This window comes from Labeo rohita, chromosome 3, assembly GCF_022985175.1.
Source record: "Labeo rohita strain BAU-BD-2019 chromosome 3, IGBB_LRoh.1.0, whole genome shotgun sequence".
NCBI lineage: Eukaryota > Metazoa > Chordata > Actinopteri > Cypriniformes > Cyprinidae > Labeo > Labeo rohita.
The window spans coordinates 13336418-13352090 of NC_066871.1; the positions used below are offsets into that span (position 1 = coordinate 13336418).

The window sequence follows — 15673 nt, forward strand, 5'->3', positions numbered from 1 at the left end:
GAATAAAGTGAACATTTCAGTATGAGAATGAGGACCATTTATTTTGAACCGAATCTTCAGAATGAGTCCTAATTTGAACGATTCACTGAAATACATAGGGTGTTTCAGTTCTACATACTGTATGAAAGTAAAGGACAGCTTTATCCAGATTGTAGTGCAGACAGTTTTACCATTTACTGCATGTTGTTATTCTTCTCGTTATTTTCCTACGGCGGAAGTCTGTAGGCTTACTTCCACGTTAAAGAATAAGGTGGATATGTACCTTGGTGGATTTACAAGAATGAATCCAAGTTTGACTTCCAATGCAACAGACTGTTAAGGATGAACGTATTTACTAGAATAGATTGGGGTGAGCATGTTAGATTACTCTCCCAGCTTAGACATTTACAGCAGTGTTTAATAAAGTAGCATTGTTACTGGAAATCTACACAATTATCCCTGCTGAAAAAACAAACAAACAAAAAAATCACAGAATTTTAATGGTTTTACTGGTTATAATGGAACTTGTATTGGTTTTAATGGAAACTGTAATGGAACCTGTGGGTTTACTGGTAATTGGTCACCTTCTATTGGTGGCTTGTTAAAAACAACAAATCCTAATGGAACACTACAAAAAAACAAACATTTTATTGGTTTTAATAGTTAAAAGCTGATGGTTTGTAATGGTATTTGTAGTGGAAACCATTAGAATTTCTGTGATAGTTTTTTTCAACAGATTTGAAAATAGCTGAACTGTAAGAAACTCGCTTGGCTCATGCAGATTCCCAGTGTCCATTATTTAGGGGCTTGTGTGTGTGTGTGTGTACCTGGTATTTTTCATGTTATGTCCCCACAAGGATAGTAATACCAGTACATTTTGACCTTGTGGGGACATTTGTGAGGTCCCTATGAGGAAACAGGCTTATAAATCATACAGAATGAGTTTTTTTGAGAAAGTAAAAGTGTGCACAGTCTCCTGTGAGGGCTAGGTTTAGGTGTAGGGTAGGTGAAGGGCGATAGAAAATACGGTTTGTACAGTAAAAAAACCATTACTCCTGTGGAATGTCCCCATAAAACATGGAAACACAACATGTGTGTGTGTGTGTGTGTGTGTGAAGTAGTGTGGCACATCATGTGCAAGCTCATCTATTTGTATATGTTTTGGGTGAGTGAAATTAGAATGAAGCTCAAGTTGAGAGTAGTGACAGGAAAATACTGCAGGTCAGGATCCATCAGCTCCATGATTAGCAGTGATTTAACTAGAGAGCAGGTGTTTGCGTGCAGAGCTCTGGACAGGTGTGCAACCACAAACACAGAAAGAGAACGAGAGAAAGCGAGAGACAGAAAGAAAACCAGCATTTTTAAATTTAATTCGAAGAGGTCAAGCTGCTGAGAAATGTCAGACACCATTTTTACAAATGTATTATTTTATTTGAATATGATAAATTGGTTCTTAAATAAGGAAATAGGTCACATAAAGAGTAAATGCATCTGTATTTCAGGCTAAAGCTTTTAAAATAAGCATTGTCTTAAATATCTAGTAAGAACAAAAAAACATCTTAGTATTTAATTTCCCCCATAGACCGGGTGAGGTAGTAGCAAAAATCCCCGGCGTGAAATCACAAAGTGAAACATTACACTGTTAAAGCTATGACAACACAAACAAACACATAGACTCCGTAACCCGCAGGTTGACAGAGGGTTCATTACGGATGTCTGTGCTATAAATGTTACTATTTCAGCAGTTGCAGCAGAGAAACACGCTCACATCCACACACACAAACGCTCAGATGTAGGAAATGATCTTGTTTGGATTTTCACAGCCACCGTTGGGGTTTCAGATATTTGCATGTGCTGACTCAGTGTGAGAACTCTCTTCCTTTAGTAAAGTCTCTTTCATAGAAACTGAATTGATTACAGGAGAAAGCAATCATACCATGCGTATGAAATTCAGCTAGTCAGAGTGAAACCCCGCTTGAAGCAAACGTTTTAAACATTACAAATGCTTCAGCTGAATGGCATGTCACTGAATGCTTGGACTTTCTTCCACTTGATTGATGTGGCCAATTTTACTGCAGTTTTCTGCCTTCCCAGAATCAGCATGCACACACACACATGGACAAGCAGACACGTACACGCTCACATTCTCATACTTTCAATTTGAGTTTCGGTTAAGTAAATGCATGTAATGTTTAATTTTAACAGAAAATATTTATGAGTAATACTTCGTGTCTGATAGTTAAAATGTGCCTTTATGTGCAGTGCACCTATACAACTGATTATCTTCTAAACAAAACAAAAACCAAAATTTGTAATATAAACAAAGAAAAATTGAGTTGGGAACAGCGAAATTAACGCAATATTAAAAAATGAAGCAATTTTTTTTTTAAATATCCCTGTAACAAAGGCCTCAACTGGGCATCCAGCATACCAACTTAAAACTCGTTCTGCTTTCAGCACATTCGGAAGAAAAAGCACTGTTATTTGCTCTGATTGGTAATGGGCTAATAAGGGTCTGGAATGGACTTTATCAAAGGCTTCACACACATGAAAGGGCTTATAGACTTTATAGGCCCGAGAGCCTTGCTTACTAGGAAAGGAGATGTTTTCCTTTGTTCTAGATGGGACAAACTCATTCTCATTGCCCTTGATGGGAAACTGAAAAGTTAGAGACTACATACTCAGAAGCCCAGATGTTTGCACACACTATACGCAGCTGTAGGGAGAGGTTATGTTTGGGTCATACTGTAATGACACGCTTTGTTCTGGTCGATCCCTAATGCTTGTGTTTCTGACATACTTTAAACAAAAAGAGGGATATTATGCAGCAATGTGGCAAATGTAAATAAAAAGGTGTACTTGAAAAGTGTACTTGAAGTTGGTGCAGCAGTTGATCAGTTTTATCTACTTGCAATAAATACATTCCTATTCTATTACCAGAGACAGCCATTTAATGGCCATTCAAAATATAAAACAAACATTTCTGATTATATAATTTTCTCTAACATTCATTAGAAGTCTATGAAAGCAGACTGTCCCAGTAGATTTCCAGTTTATCAGCATAACCCTTCCCTCCAATTTGTAGTATATCTTTCTTAAAGGGAAAGTTCACCCAAAAAATGAAAATTCTGTCATTAGTTACTCACCCTCATGTCGTTTCAAAAACTGTAAGACTTTCGTTCATCTTCGGAAAACAAATTAAGATATTTTTGATGAAAGCTTTCTGACCCTGCATAGACAGCAACACAACTGACATGTTCAAGACCCTGAAAGGTAGTAAGGACATCGTTCAAATAGTCCATGTGACATCAGTGGTTCAACCGTAATTTTATGAAGCTACGAGAATACTCTTTGTGCACAAAGAAAACAAAAACAATGACTATATTCAACAATATTTCTCTCCCGAGTTACCGTCTTCCACCATTATCCAGAGTACCACCACACATGAGTGCGACTATTTTGTTGGTGTTCTTGGCAGTGATGTGAGAAACTACCCTTTTTGAGGCTTTGACTCAATTTAACCAGTTGCTTCGCAAAATGATTCACTGTTTCGAAGCGCTCGAAACACCAAACGTTAGTGATGCCAGCTGGCCGAAAGACTCCAGCTAAAACATGCATAAAACGGATTTTAAAAACCCATTGCAGATGTTTTTTTGAAAGTATAATACATTAAATGCAATAAAAATAATAAAATACCATTAAAAATGAAATTTCTGTATGTGACCCTGGACCACAAAACCAGTCATAAGAGTCCATTTTTTGAAATGGAGATTTATATGTAATCTGAAAGCTGAATAAATTTAGCTTTCCATTGATGTATGGTTTGTTAGGATAGGACAATATTTGGTCGAGATACAACTGCAAAAAGAAAAAAAAATCTAAATCTCCTTTAAAGTTGTCCAGATGAAGTTCTTAGCAATGCATATTACTAATCAAAAATTAAGTTTTGATATATTTACAGTTGGAAATGTAAAAAATGTCTTCATGGGATATCTTTAATTGGATAGATCTTTAATTAATATCCGAGTGATTTTTAGCATAAAAGAAAAATCCATAATTTTGATAATGATAATGTATTTTTGGCTATTGCTACAAATATACCCATGCTACATAAGACTGGTTTTGTTGTCCAGAGTCACATATGTGGTTTTCAAAACATTTAATATTAATTTGCATGGCTTGCTTTGTTTGTTTTTTGGACAGCTTCTATTTAGAGGTCAGTAAGAAACGATTAACTACTTCTCATTCTTTAAATTACACAAATGTCTCGTTAAAAATGTCTACAAATTGATGAAACTGATCTGAGATCCGGTAAAAACCATAGACACTGGATCAATGGTTTGTCGCTGGGGGCGATCTCAATGAAATCGCACGATTCACGGGGTCACAGAGATCGCCCCCAATGGCAAACCATTGAAATTTTGAAACGTTACGAAACAGTTCTAATGTAATGAAGCCTCGTTTACTGAAATCACGTGACTTTGGCAGTTTGATATTCACTCTGAACCACTGTTTCTAACAACTGATTCACCAAAGTTTCGAAGCTTCACAAAGCAGTGCTTCGAAAGCACCAATCACTAGTTCTTCATACCTTTTCTGAGCCTTGAACGTGGTAGTTGTGTAGCTCTCTATGCAGGGTCAGAAAGCCCTTGGATTTCATCAAACATATCGTAATTTGTGTTCCGAAGATAAATGAAGGTCTTACAGGTTTGGAACGACATGAGGGTCAGTAATCAATGACAGAATTGTAATTTTTGGATGAACTATCCCTTTAAGCATTATAACTGCGAATACCATAACAGACGCAAGTACTTTCTTCCTTACATATAAAAGACTACCATAATATTCACAAATAAACGCATTCATAAGTGCTTCATACTCTCAGTATATTTTGAAGCCATATGTGGACTCTCAGAGCAATAGAGAGATGTACAGTATAGGCAGGTAGAGAGACAAGCAGTCAGAAATGTAAGTGAGCAGACCGCCATCTACCTTCCAAACTATTAGTTGGAGTATAACTAAACGTCGCAGATCACTAGTCCAATGCCATAAATGTGCGATCAACGCAGACCGTTCAACAGGGATCAATTCAAACCTCCATTACTTGTGAGAAGCTGGAAAACATATGGAATGTCCCATTTGGTTTCCATGATGGCAGAAAAGCAATTTTCAATCTAGTCAAGCATCTCACAAATGCTCTGGGACCCATGGCTAGGTTCAACCCCACCCTTGTTTTACTGGTTCATGTAATCTTTAATATTTTGCTTGCTGTCCACTTGAAGGGTTTGAGCTGGAGACTTGACTTGAGCTCGAATGTAGGATTTCCTTGACTGTTTTTTGTGGTAATCAATAAGGTGGAGCTGGGGTGGTGGAGGGATGCTGGAAGAACTGTCATAGGCAGAGGTAAGCAGTCGCTTATATATGCTTGTTCAGGCACTGATTGGTCATATTAAATGAACATGTTCCTCCTGAACCTTTGTTCGGAACTCCATGTGGGAGCCATCTTGACTAAGCCATTCTAAAATCAGACTGGCAGATCATCCTCAACATCTTTTCCCTTACCACAACCTCCAAACTTCTCAGAATTCTACTAGTTGTCTAGCAGATGCAGTAATAGTCCTCAACTTTCCTCACTTTCAACATTGCCTTCCCTGTCTCCTTGCTGTCAATGTTTCTTGCAGGTGTAGACCTCTTCTTCTCTAAGGCAGGTTTGACACTCAACATGACAGCACCAGCGGACCTGGCAGTTGCAAGAGAGGGTGGTGAGGTGGAGGGCCGTGTTGTAGCCCCGTCCGCAGCACAGGCTGCTGCAGCTGGTGTCCTTTGAACACGGTCTGCCGGCCGTCCCGGGCGAGTAGCGCGATGGCCTGCAGAAGCTGGGCGACTCCTCTAGAAACACCAGCTCGGTGGGTCGTGGACGGGGACCTGTGCTGCTATGGCGCCGTGGGCTTGCCAGTTCAGTCTCCCCAGTGGCGGAGTTGGTAACACTATGCACTCTTACGGCCGTGTCATAGCGGTACTTCAGCAAATGGCCTGTGTCTTGAAACGGGGACAGCTGCTTCCAGCATGTTCTCACAGCACATGAACCGGAGACACCATGACACTTACAAGTAGTCTTAAGTCCGCTCTTCACCGCCTGAGAGGAAAAGAAAAGACAGAGGTGAGGACATGAACACAATATGCCAAATAATACACTGTGGTCCTGTGCAAATGAGACCGGAATTGAAAAATCTGAGGAGAGGAAGAGAGGATTCAATATGGGAAGTTTAGTCTCACTTTTTGGATTGTCTATGACCCTTTCACATGGATTTTTGGTAATGAAGAAGACTTTAAAGAGAAACAATTAATTTCATATTCATATAGAGTGATTCACACTTCTAGTGATGTGTGACTCTTAGTCACAAGTCCAGAACCCAAGCCTGAAAATTACTGTGGATCTAATTCAAGTTTACTAGAGATTTGCTAGAGTTTACTCAAGATTACCACTCTAGTCATGAGGGGTTTCACTCTTGATGTGAACCGAGCTTTCGTTGTTGATTAATTTTCATCATTGCATTGGTGTAAAAGGGCCTTAGATTATTGGTTCTCAACCAAGGGGCCAATGGGACCTCAGCAAACTTCCAAGGGGGTCTCAAGATGGCTTAAAATTACTTAAAGCAAAACAATTCAAGATATTTCTTACTTATTCTCAACAATGAACAAACTTCTTTTTTTTCTTTAAGAAATCGGCATTCCTGTGGCCTTTTAAAAGTGGAATTTTAAAAGTGGAATTTCTAGAGCTTGAAAAGTAATGTAAATTAAAATCTTAAAGCTCCATGGCCTTTGAATATACAGATGAATATACATTTTTCCAGTTATGTCAACCTCTAAAATGTTTAACTGTTAGATATTGAGTAAAAATACTACCCCTTAATCCTTAAAGGAATAATTCACCCAAAAATTAAAATTGTGTCATCATTACTCACCCCCATGTTGTTCCAAACCTGAATGAGTTTCTTTCTTCGGCTGAACATAAAAGAAAATATTTTAAAGAATGCTGATAATCGAATAGTCGATGGACCCCATTGACTTGGACTACGGAAGTCAATGGGGACCAACAACTGTTTGGTTCTTCAGAATTCTTCAGAATAGATTCTTTTTTATTCAACAGAAGAAAGAAATAATGACAAAATTTTCATTTTTGGGTCAGGCATTCTACCTGATCTCATGACGAAAACGTACCTGTGGACGCGAGACACAAGATATGTACCAGTAAGTACATTTCATTGCAGTTTTCAACAGAAATGAACACTAGAGGCAGTAATACAGTGAGCACACAGTTTTCGTACACAGTTATGATTACAGCTCCATATGTTTTGCTTTCCAGTGTTGACCCCTGCCAGATTACTACCACCCTAGTATTGGCAGGTTTAGGGTTAGATGTGGGGGAGGGGATAGGATTAGGCAATCGTGTAGCGATTTCAGTGTGAGGTAATAATTCGGCAGGGGGTCAAAAATAAACACAACACTAGACGTAACAAGCTTGCTCGGTAGCTCAGCTGGCACGGAATTCAACTTAGGATGTGGAACCCTTGGGTACGAATCCCATGAAAAACATGACTCACGATGAAAGATGAGAAAGATTGCTGAAAGATTCACTTTTGTTCATACTATCAGGTAGGTTTAGGTGTAGATCAGATGGTACATTATTTTTAAAACGTCACAGAGCATTAGAGTTATAGCACCACTCAACGGACATGTACAAAATGTACATTCATTTGTTCCGGGGAAAAAAAAACTAACTCTTTTAGGGCCACTCAGTGGACATTTCTGTTGGAAACTGCAGTGATAAGTACTTATTAGTAAGTATTTTGCATCTCCAAAAAAGTTCCCACATGTACGTTTTCGCCATGAGATCAGGTTGGAAATATTCTTTTAACCAAAAATCATGAACAACTGAAAAAATCATGAGGCCTTTAAATATTTTTGTGGACAGCTGGGGGCCATGGAATCCAAAAAGGTCAGAACCACTGGCCTAGTAAGAGCTATTTTACATGTTTAGGAGGTCATATTAATATATTGGTATTGATTATCTTCCCAAAAGTAGGGAAGGGAAATGAACATAGAAATCTGTCAAAGTGATACAGCATGTTATCCAAAATTCTAAGCTGTTTAAGTAATTCAGTTGATACTCTGGGACACCATAGCCCTGAGCTAAAAACATTGAGTTGACATGGTGTAGATGGATGCAGGGGGAATGCCTGAGCTGGCGGTCTTTCAACTCTGACCTGCACCTCTGAAGACCACCATCCCTGATCTACGCTCAGATCAGCACATTTCCATCTTTGTTGCTCTCTCGCTTTCTATTTTCAATTTCAAAGTATTGTATCTGAGTTCAGGAGCCAAATCCCATTTACTGTTGATCTATTTCTCATAAAAATGCTCCTCTCTTTATTTCACATACTGCACTCTTAAAAATATAGGTGCTTCACGATGTCATAGAAGAACCTTTTTCATCTAAATGGTTCCATAAAGAACCCTTAACATCTGATGAACCTTTCTGTTTCAAAGATTCTTTGTTGGCGAAAGAAGGTTCTTCAGATGATAAAAAGGTAAGAAAGAGAATGTTCTTTAAAGAACCTTTGACTGAATCGTTCTTTGAGGAACCAAAAATGGTTCTTCTATGGCATCCCTGAAGAACCTTATAAAGCAATATTTTTAAGAGTGTGGGGAGGTAGCAGCAGAGCAAATCAGTATATCGAAAAGGGCCCAAGGGAAGATGGGGAGGTCAAATGGTCGATGGGGGTGTTCCACCCTACATAGGTATGAGCTCCTACCCCAGGGCCTACCTGAGCAATACAGAGAAGAAGCGAGGAAATTGAGAGAGAAACTGAAAGGGGAGGGGAAAACAAGACCTCAGCCACCTTTGCTTGTTTTTGTTAACCGCCATCTGTGGCCTGAGGTGTCAACTGTGGGAAACAACAAAACCGGAGACTGATAAGATAAGATCCGAGTTTGTCCAGCCGTTCTTTTCTTACTCTTTCTGTGAACCTCGTAAACCCTCCCCCTTTTTCGTTCTCTCCGTCTTTCCCCGAGGCTGCCAGTCTCCTGGTAACAGAACTGTTTTGAGGGATGTTATGAGGATTTATGAAAGTCTGGGAGAGCGGCAGCGACGGCGGCAGCGGCAGCAGTGAGACTGGTAGAGCGGGAGGCATACTGTAGGTGGAAAAAATGCTTGTATATTACAGAGGCCTCTGTATAATCGCCCTCATGGGAGACCTCTAATTTTGAAGAGGGCCCCCACAGCAAGCGCTGTCATGCCTGGACCAGGGAAACGAACACCTGGCTCCAGAGAGCTGGCCAATACCTGCTCGCCTACCTGCCTCACCCCACTCGCTTAACTCTCCTTTGGGCTACAATGAACTAGAAGACCGCACCCCGTCGACCAAGAGAGGACGGCAAGGTGTGAGACAGTTAACCCTTACAGATGTTCTCCTCTTTGAAGGAGATTGGATCATGTATCCAATCCATTGCATCTATGATTCCATAAAGAACCTTTAACATTCATGGAACCATTCCGTTCTACAAAAGGTTCTTTGGGGAACCATTCTTTTGCAAACATTATTTTTACGAGCGTACATGAGATATTTTTGCTATAAATATTTTGCTTCTTACCCGGATGCCGACGTTAATGTTGTGAGCGTCGATTTGGGCACGCAGGTCCTTGCTGACCCGTTTTTGCCCCAAGAATTTCTTGAGAAACTTCGTGCTGTATTTAAGGTTGTCCCCGCATACGCCCCACTGCCAGGCCTCACGGTGCTGCAGACCAGGAGAATCGTCGCAGGTGCAGCGCTCCATGCGCCCTGAGCTGCACGCTTTGGCCAAAGCGTGAGACAACGCTGCTGAGGACACCGCAAGCAGGAATGCTGTCTCTTTAAAGCCTGATGATGTGATACTTTCATAAATGAGCATTGAGCAACTGCTTAAAAGGTGTACAGCACTTAAACACATTCAAATTAGTACACGTAAATAGCATACATTGTTAGTGCTTTTGGAAAATGTTTTAAATCTCATACATTGAAGTCATATCAGTAACGTAATAAAAGATGTTATATGTCGGCTAATAGGTCGACATGAGTTCACATGACAAGCTAAATACTATAAGCACTTTATTGGAATGAGTCTAAGTAGGCTAATATTAATAACAATCATCTCTGACCGCAAAAAACGCAATTCTAAAACAGAATCGATAAAGTGGATATGAGTAGGCTATAGTGTCCACAATGACATAAATATATTGTATATCTGCGTTTTTTAAAAAACACATTTCTATTAGCCTATTACTTAAAACTCACTTACTGTTAAAGGAAAAAGCCAGCCTGTCTAATCGATTTCTCTTATATTTAAACCCTTAAATTCAGTTAGTCTAAGTGCAGTGCAGTGTTTTGTCCCGATCCTTTGACTATATAATCCCTCTTTGTAAACTCCTCGTTTTATTGTTCGCTTAGATCAGAGCTTAGACAAGGCGTGTATTTTGATCCAATTAATTATTATTTTGACTAAGTTTTCTGTCAGATGAAAGCGCGCGATCACACCGCCCTTTTCCTCTGAGAACTGGGCGCTTTTCCGCGAGATAAAAATACTTCAACTGGCCCCGCGAGGCCTCACCGCACAGGGATTCCGCGCTTCCCAAGTCCCTAATTACCAGCGGACTGACCTACGCATGGCTTTCACATTCACATCCTGCACATTACGCACATGTTCGTTCGAAAGCAGGCACCGCATGGAGGTTTCTGCATAGTTGTTAATGCTAAAACATTCCCTTACTGACATATAAGTATAGTACTGACTAATTTAAGGCTAGCAAAGAGCAAATTGTACAATTGTGTTTTGTGGGTTTTAAACTCACAAGATGCGGTAATCTCTTTTTGTTTCTTATTAACATTAAACAGTGGCTTCAACAATGAAAAGTTTTTACAGTTTTTACTAAGTGTTATATTCCTAAGGGAGCAAACATCAAAATAACTTTATTTCCTTTAATTGATTTATTAATAAATTAATTGTTTTGTTTTCCTTGTCCATTTGGACTGTCATCAACTTTTCAAGTTTCCAGTTAAACAAGACCGTCTATCTATCTATCTACCATTTTACTCAAAAAAACTCTTAATAAAATTATGAACAGTTCCGTAAACAACAACTTCTTGTCTAATTTCATGACCTTGAGCGCAATGCTAAAAATGGCTGAACTGTCAATCATATTTATATTCCAGTATATTTACAAAACATTTGTACATTTAGCTTGAGATGGCAAATGCAATGTTAATAACATTTTACAAAAATTTGCTTTTAAAGTTACATTTTCAGAATGGAACATCTAAAATTGTGCGAAGGGTCTCATATCTCACCTCGTTTTAAAAGGCTTCCACGTCCATCCATACTACAGTTCCAGCGCTCGTTGCGGAACTGATAGCGGCACTCCAGGAGGCTGAGACGGACAGATTCCCTCAAAGTCTCCGCCAGCCCCGGTTCTCGCCGGCATAAGCGCTTTTGCCGGCGCGTCAAAGTCATCTGCTCGCATTGCTTCAGGTGCGCTTTACCGTTCGGAGGCTCGTTGGCAAATGGACCGGGCAGAAAAACCAGAGGCTCCCGACCTGTAAGGCTAACGACACCATGCACAATACAGTCACTAAATCTACTTAATTTAAAACCATTTATTTTTCAGCAGGGGGTTTATTTTGATTTGTTGACAAACGGCATTCTACATTTTTTAAAAACGCTAAAATAGACGTTTTCATCATAATGTTATAAAACATCTTTGTTTCAGTTTAACTTTTTCAACTGTATTATTTCTCTCAACTCAATTTCCAATTTTCAGAGTTTAAACTTTGGCACTAAAGTTACTGTATTTGAAAAAAGGCAGCAAATTAACTTTTTTTTTTTCTTCTAGAATGCACGAGTGATGACGCATGTGCTTTGAATATGTGTTTAAATGCCTAATTTGAATAGTCGTGTTTGAATAAAGAATGCATAAAACTACACGTGTTTGCCCCGGTCACTCAGGAGTCTGAGCGCCCTTGGCTTTTGGAAACGCTACTGTGGCGCTTAACAAACTTAAGTAAGCACTCTTAAATAAAACTCACTGCAGAGTGTTTTTACGTGTTTATGGGATTCTTATTATAAACACCAGTGGGGCAACGTCCTATGAGCGTAAGCCAGAAAGATCTTAATTATCAGGTAGAGCGAGGGTAAGGACGCGGTGCCAAACCATCGGAAGACATCTGGATCCATACTCTGCGCAGCGCTCAACAGCAATAATCGAGTCGAACAGCACACTATTGACATATTTTAGACAAATCAATGTTTTGAAAATCAGAACAACTAATAAAAAAATTAATGATGTCTAATAGTATTACTTGTAGCTACTTTTTAAGAGAAGGCAAAAAGTCTTAATTTTAGATTTTTTTTTTTTAAATGCCACATTCAGTAAATAATTGTTTAGTTTTGCCTCATTTGGTTATTTATAACAGAAAACCTGCAATGTAGGTTTTAAACATGATTGTTTAACACACAAACACTAATAATATATGCGTAATTGCGCATGGGACATCCAACATCACCAAATATCTCCACCTGTTGCCGCAACTTAAAATGAGTCGATTCCGTGTAAAATATAGCAATTATGCACTCAGAGGTTATTTCCATGAATTAGAAAAGATAGAGGATATAAAAGTCTCTGCTGACCCGAAATAGGCTGCTGCGTGGGAGAGAAGGATGCAGAGGGCAAAAAGTCGCAGCGGACAGGGAGTCCTCGGAAGCCCGGTGCACATGATGACGGGTCGACGCTGCTCTTCATTGCGCTATCTGTCCGTGTTGAAATCCCAGCTGTGCTGGACAGCACAACTTCTTAAAGGGCCAGAAACTCATTTCAGCCTTTGGGGAGGCGCGGTCCCGAGAGGGGTGAGGCGAGCCAAACTTATTGGATCATCAGTCACTCCGCCCATTGCCAGGGAAACGATATTTCCCTACGTACTGGCAGGTGCGTTTACCTGCTGAATGGTTCACGTTTACGTAGGACTGATTCAGACAGCTTTCTTTTTCTTTCTGATCATGAATGATATGGATTAATAATTTTAAAAACAACAACAACAACAAAATAGGTTGTATAGGAAAATTTCCTTTTGGTCCCATACTGTCTTAGTATCTTATTTATAGATGTGAAGAAAAAAAAAACTTTTCAGACTTTGAATAGCTGATAATCACGTGCTGTAAATATTTTTATATTTGTTTCTGAGTTCAGTATAAAGATAATGAGTGTCTGTTTACTCTTGTTTAATTCCAACACCTTGTTTACAAACTGCGGCTCCATTCTCATTTCCTCAGCATCATTAACACACTGGCGTCTTTGATGCTGTTGTCATCACTAAGCACAAGATATAATAAGCTAATCACAACTGATCTTTCATCTCAGTTCCTCTCGCCTCCATCAGTGACTGACCGACCGGGCTCCACATTTCCCTTATGATGTCACCTTCTTTGTTTAAGACACCCACCTTTATGACAGAGCTGTGCCAGGTGCACTTCCTGCTTGTGGTGACCAATCCAAACAATACTCTGTTTCCGAAATGTGAATGATACGGGTAAACATAATGCGTAAGACACAATCTTCTTTCTATCATTAGTGTTGGATTCTTGAATACAGATTCATTTGTTTAGTCTAAACAAATGATGTTTGAAATGATACAGATAACACACAAGCTGATGCTAAATTTAAAAATGTTATGCATGTCATTATTTATTAAAAGGAATCTATTTATTAAAATAATATTGTTGACAGTAAAACCCTGCATACCAGACTCTAGATCAGTGCCACACTTGTTGGATGAACTTATATTGTTGTTAGATGAAAAAGTTGTTTGATGAACTTATGTTTCAGGAAGATAGGCCTTAAAAATGTTATTTTCCACACACCTAGAAACAAACAAACAAACAACAAAAAAACACTTTGTTGGGATTTTACTGTAACACCATGTTTTCCAATAATTGGTCCATTTATGTATTTTAGCTCTGAACTCGAAAAGACATAGTTTGGTCAAATACTTTGTCACTGCTGTTGGTGCAACTTCTAAGAAGTGTCAGTCTAAAAATAGAATTAGCTTAATTTAATGGCAGACTCTGCAGATACCCAGCTTTTATGTTAACAATACTTTCAAATCACTAAAGTCCACGGCTTATGCAGACGACTACCTTGTTCCACATTGATCTAGAATTCTGAATTTGATATCCGGGTACAAGTTCAAAAAAATCAGCAACAAAAACTAGATTGCTAGATTAGCAATTGCTTGGTTTGTTTTATCTGTAGCACCCTCTGCTGACTGGACTCTGTCTATATTCTGCAGAATTAATGTTGTATGTAGCTCTGTGGATCAAGGAGAATATATTATACCATCTGGCGGACTGTTGATTTTATGATCTGATGCTATTCACATATTCATGACCAGTAGATCACCCAAGACAAAAATGACTATATACCACTGATCTATATATAATGACTCTATTATAGATCAGTGCTATATACATAAATACAGTAATAAAAAAGTGTTACGTAAGTTTAACTAATGTTTTCAAAGTATCATCAGTGTTATTTTAGTGTCGCTGATATCACTTAAGTATCAACTAATATTTGGTTTTATATTTCCTGTTTTAATTTTAGTTAAAATTTTATGAATTTTGTTTTGTGTTTTGTCATTTTAATTATTATTTTATTTACTTTTTTCTTTAATATGTCTTTACATTTTTCATAGATGTTTGTTGTTGTCGTGTAATCTGAAGTTTTTCTGTTTTATTTCACTTAACATTTATTTAATATTTTAAACTGTTTACTTATTTATGTATTTATTTCGTTAACCATAATAACCCTGCTAAGTATTTACATAAAGGATTTAAGACATGACAAAAGCCTATTAATATTATTATTAATATTATTATTATTAATATTATTCATTTTTTCAATGTTGGAAAGGTTACTTTGGAAATGTAATAGGTTACAGATGAAAATGTACCCTATTTAAAATGTAATAACTAGTGCAACTATTTCAATTACTTTCTTAAAGTAATGCAACTAAACACATTTGATTACCTTTTGCTTAATAAAACAGACAGGGTTAACCTTACAGCAGTACTCAACACTGATTACTGTCAGACTTTCAAAATCCCTCATCACCTGAATTAAGATTATAATAATTTTAAAGCACAAAATCAGTCTTTAGCACCTCTTTGAGACTGTACAGAGGTTAAATACAAATTTAAAATCATTACAAGAAATAGTTTAATAGCTACAGTTTTTAAAATGAAATCTTTGCACAGCTATGATTTTAACACTGCCTTGGATAAAAACAGTTAATCTTGTTAAATGAAGCATATACATAAACTCATACAGGAAATAAAACAGTTATCAAATAGGCATGTGTCCTTTTCTCAGTAACTGTATCAGATTACAGTTACATTTATTTTGCAATTAAATTACGTAACTCCGTTAAATGTAACAAGTTACCACCCCCCCCCAACACTGATTATTATCATCCCATTATTATTACAGGACGGGCACCTGACACGTTGTAGCATCTTTGCCACTAGAGGGTAACCTCATACAGTACCTACATGTTCATGTTACAGGCTAAACCGTCAGAGCAGCTTATATGTCATATATTTATAAAGT

At 38.2% G+C, this 15673-nt stretch overlaps 1 protein-coding gene across 1 annotated transcript; it reads right to left on the reverse strand.

Annotated features, from left to right (window-relative positions):
* Positions 1-1437: 1437 nt before the first annotated feature.
* wnt9b (wingless-type MMTV integration site family, member 9B) lies at positions 1438-12818 on the reverse strand. The gene is made up of 4 exons (XM_051099345.1): positions 12700-12818; positions 11364-11617; positions 9634-9899; positions 1438-6115 (listed from the first exon to the last, which is right to left on the reverse strand). Exons 1-4 carry the CDS (start codon positions 12783-12785, stop codon positions 5645-5647), a joined length of 1077 nt encoding a protein of 358 aa, XP_050955302.1. The 5' UTR covers positions 12786-12818; the 3' UTR covers positions 1438-5644.
* Positions 12819-15673: the final 2855 nt, after the last annotated feature.

Coding starts and splice junctions, on each gene's coding strand:
- wnt9b (XM_051099345.1), bottom strand. CDS start 12,785: ATGTGCACCGGGCTTCCGAGGACTCCCTGTCCGCTGCGACTTTTTGCC. Junction 9,900..11,363: donor TGGAAGCCTTTTAAAACGAG/GTGAGATATGAG, acceptor TCACATCATCAG/GCTTTAAAGAGACAGCATTC. Junction 6,116..9,633: donor ACATTAACGTCGGCATCCGG/GTAAGAAGCAAA, acceptor TTTTCCTCTCAG/GCGGTGAAGAGCGGACTTAA.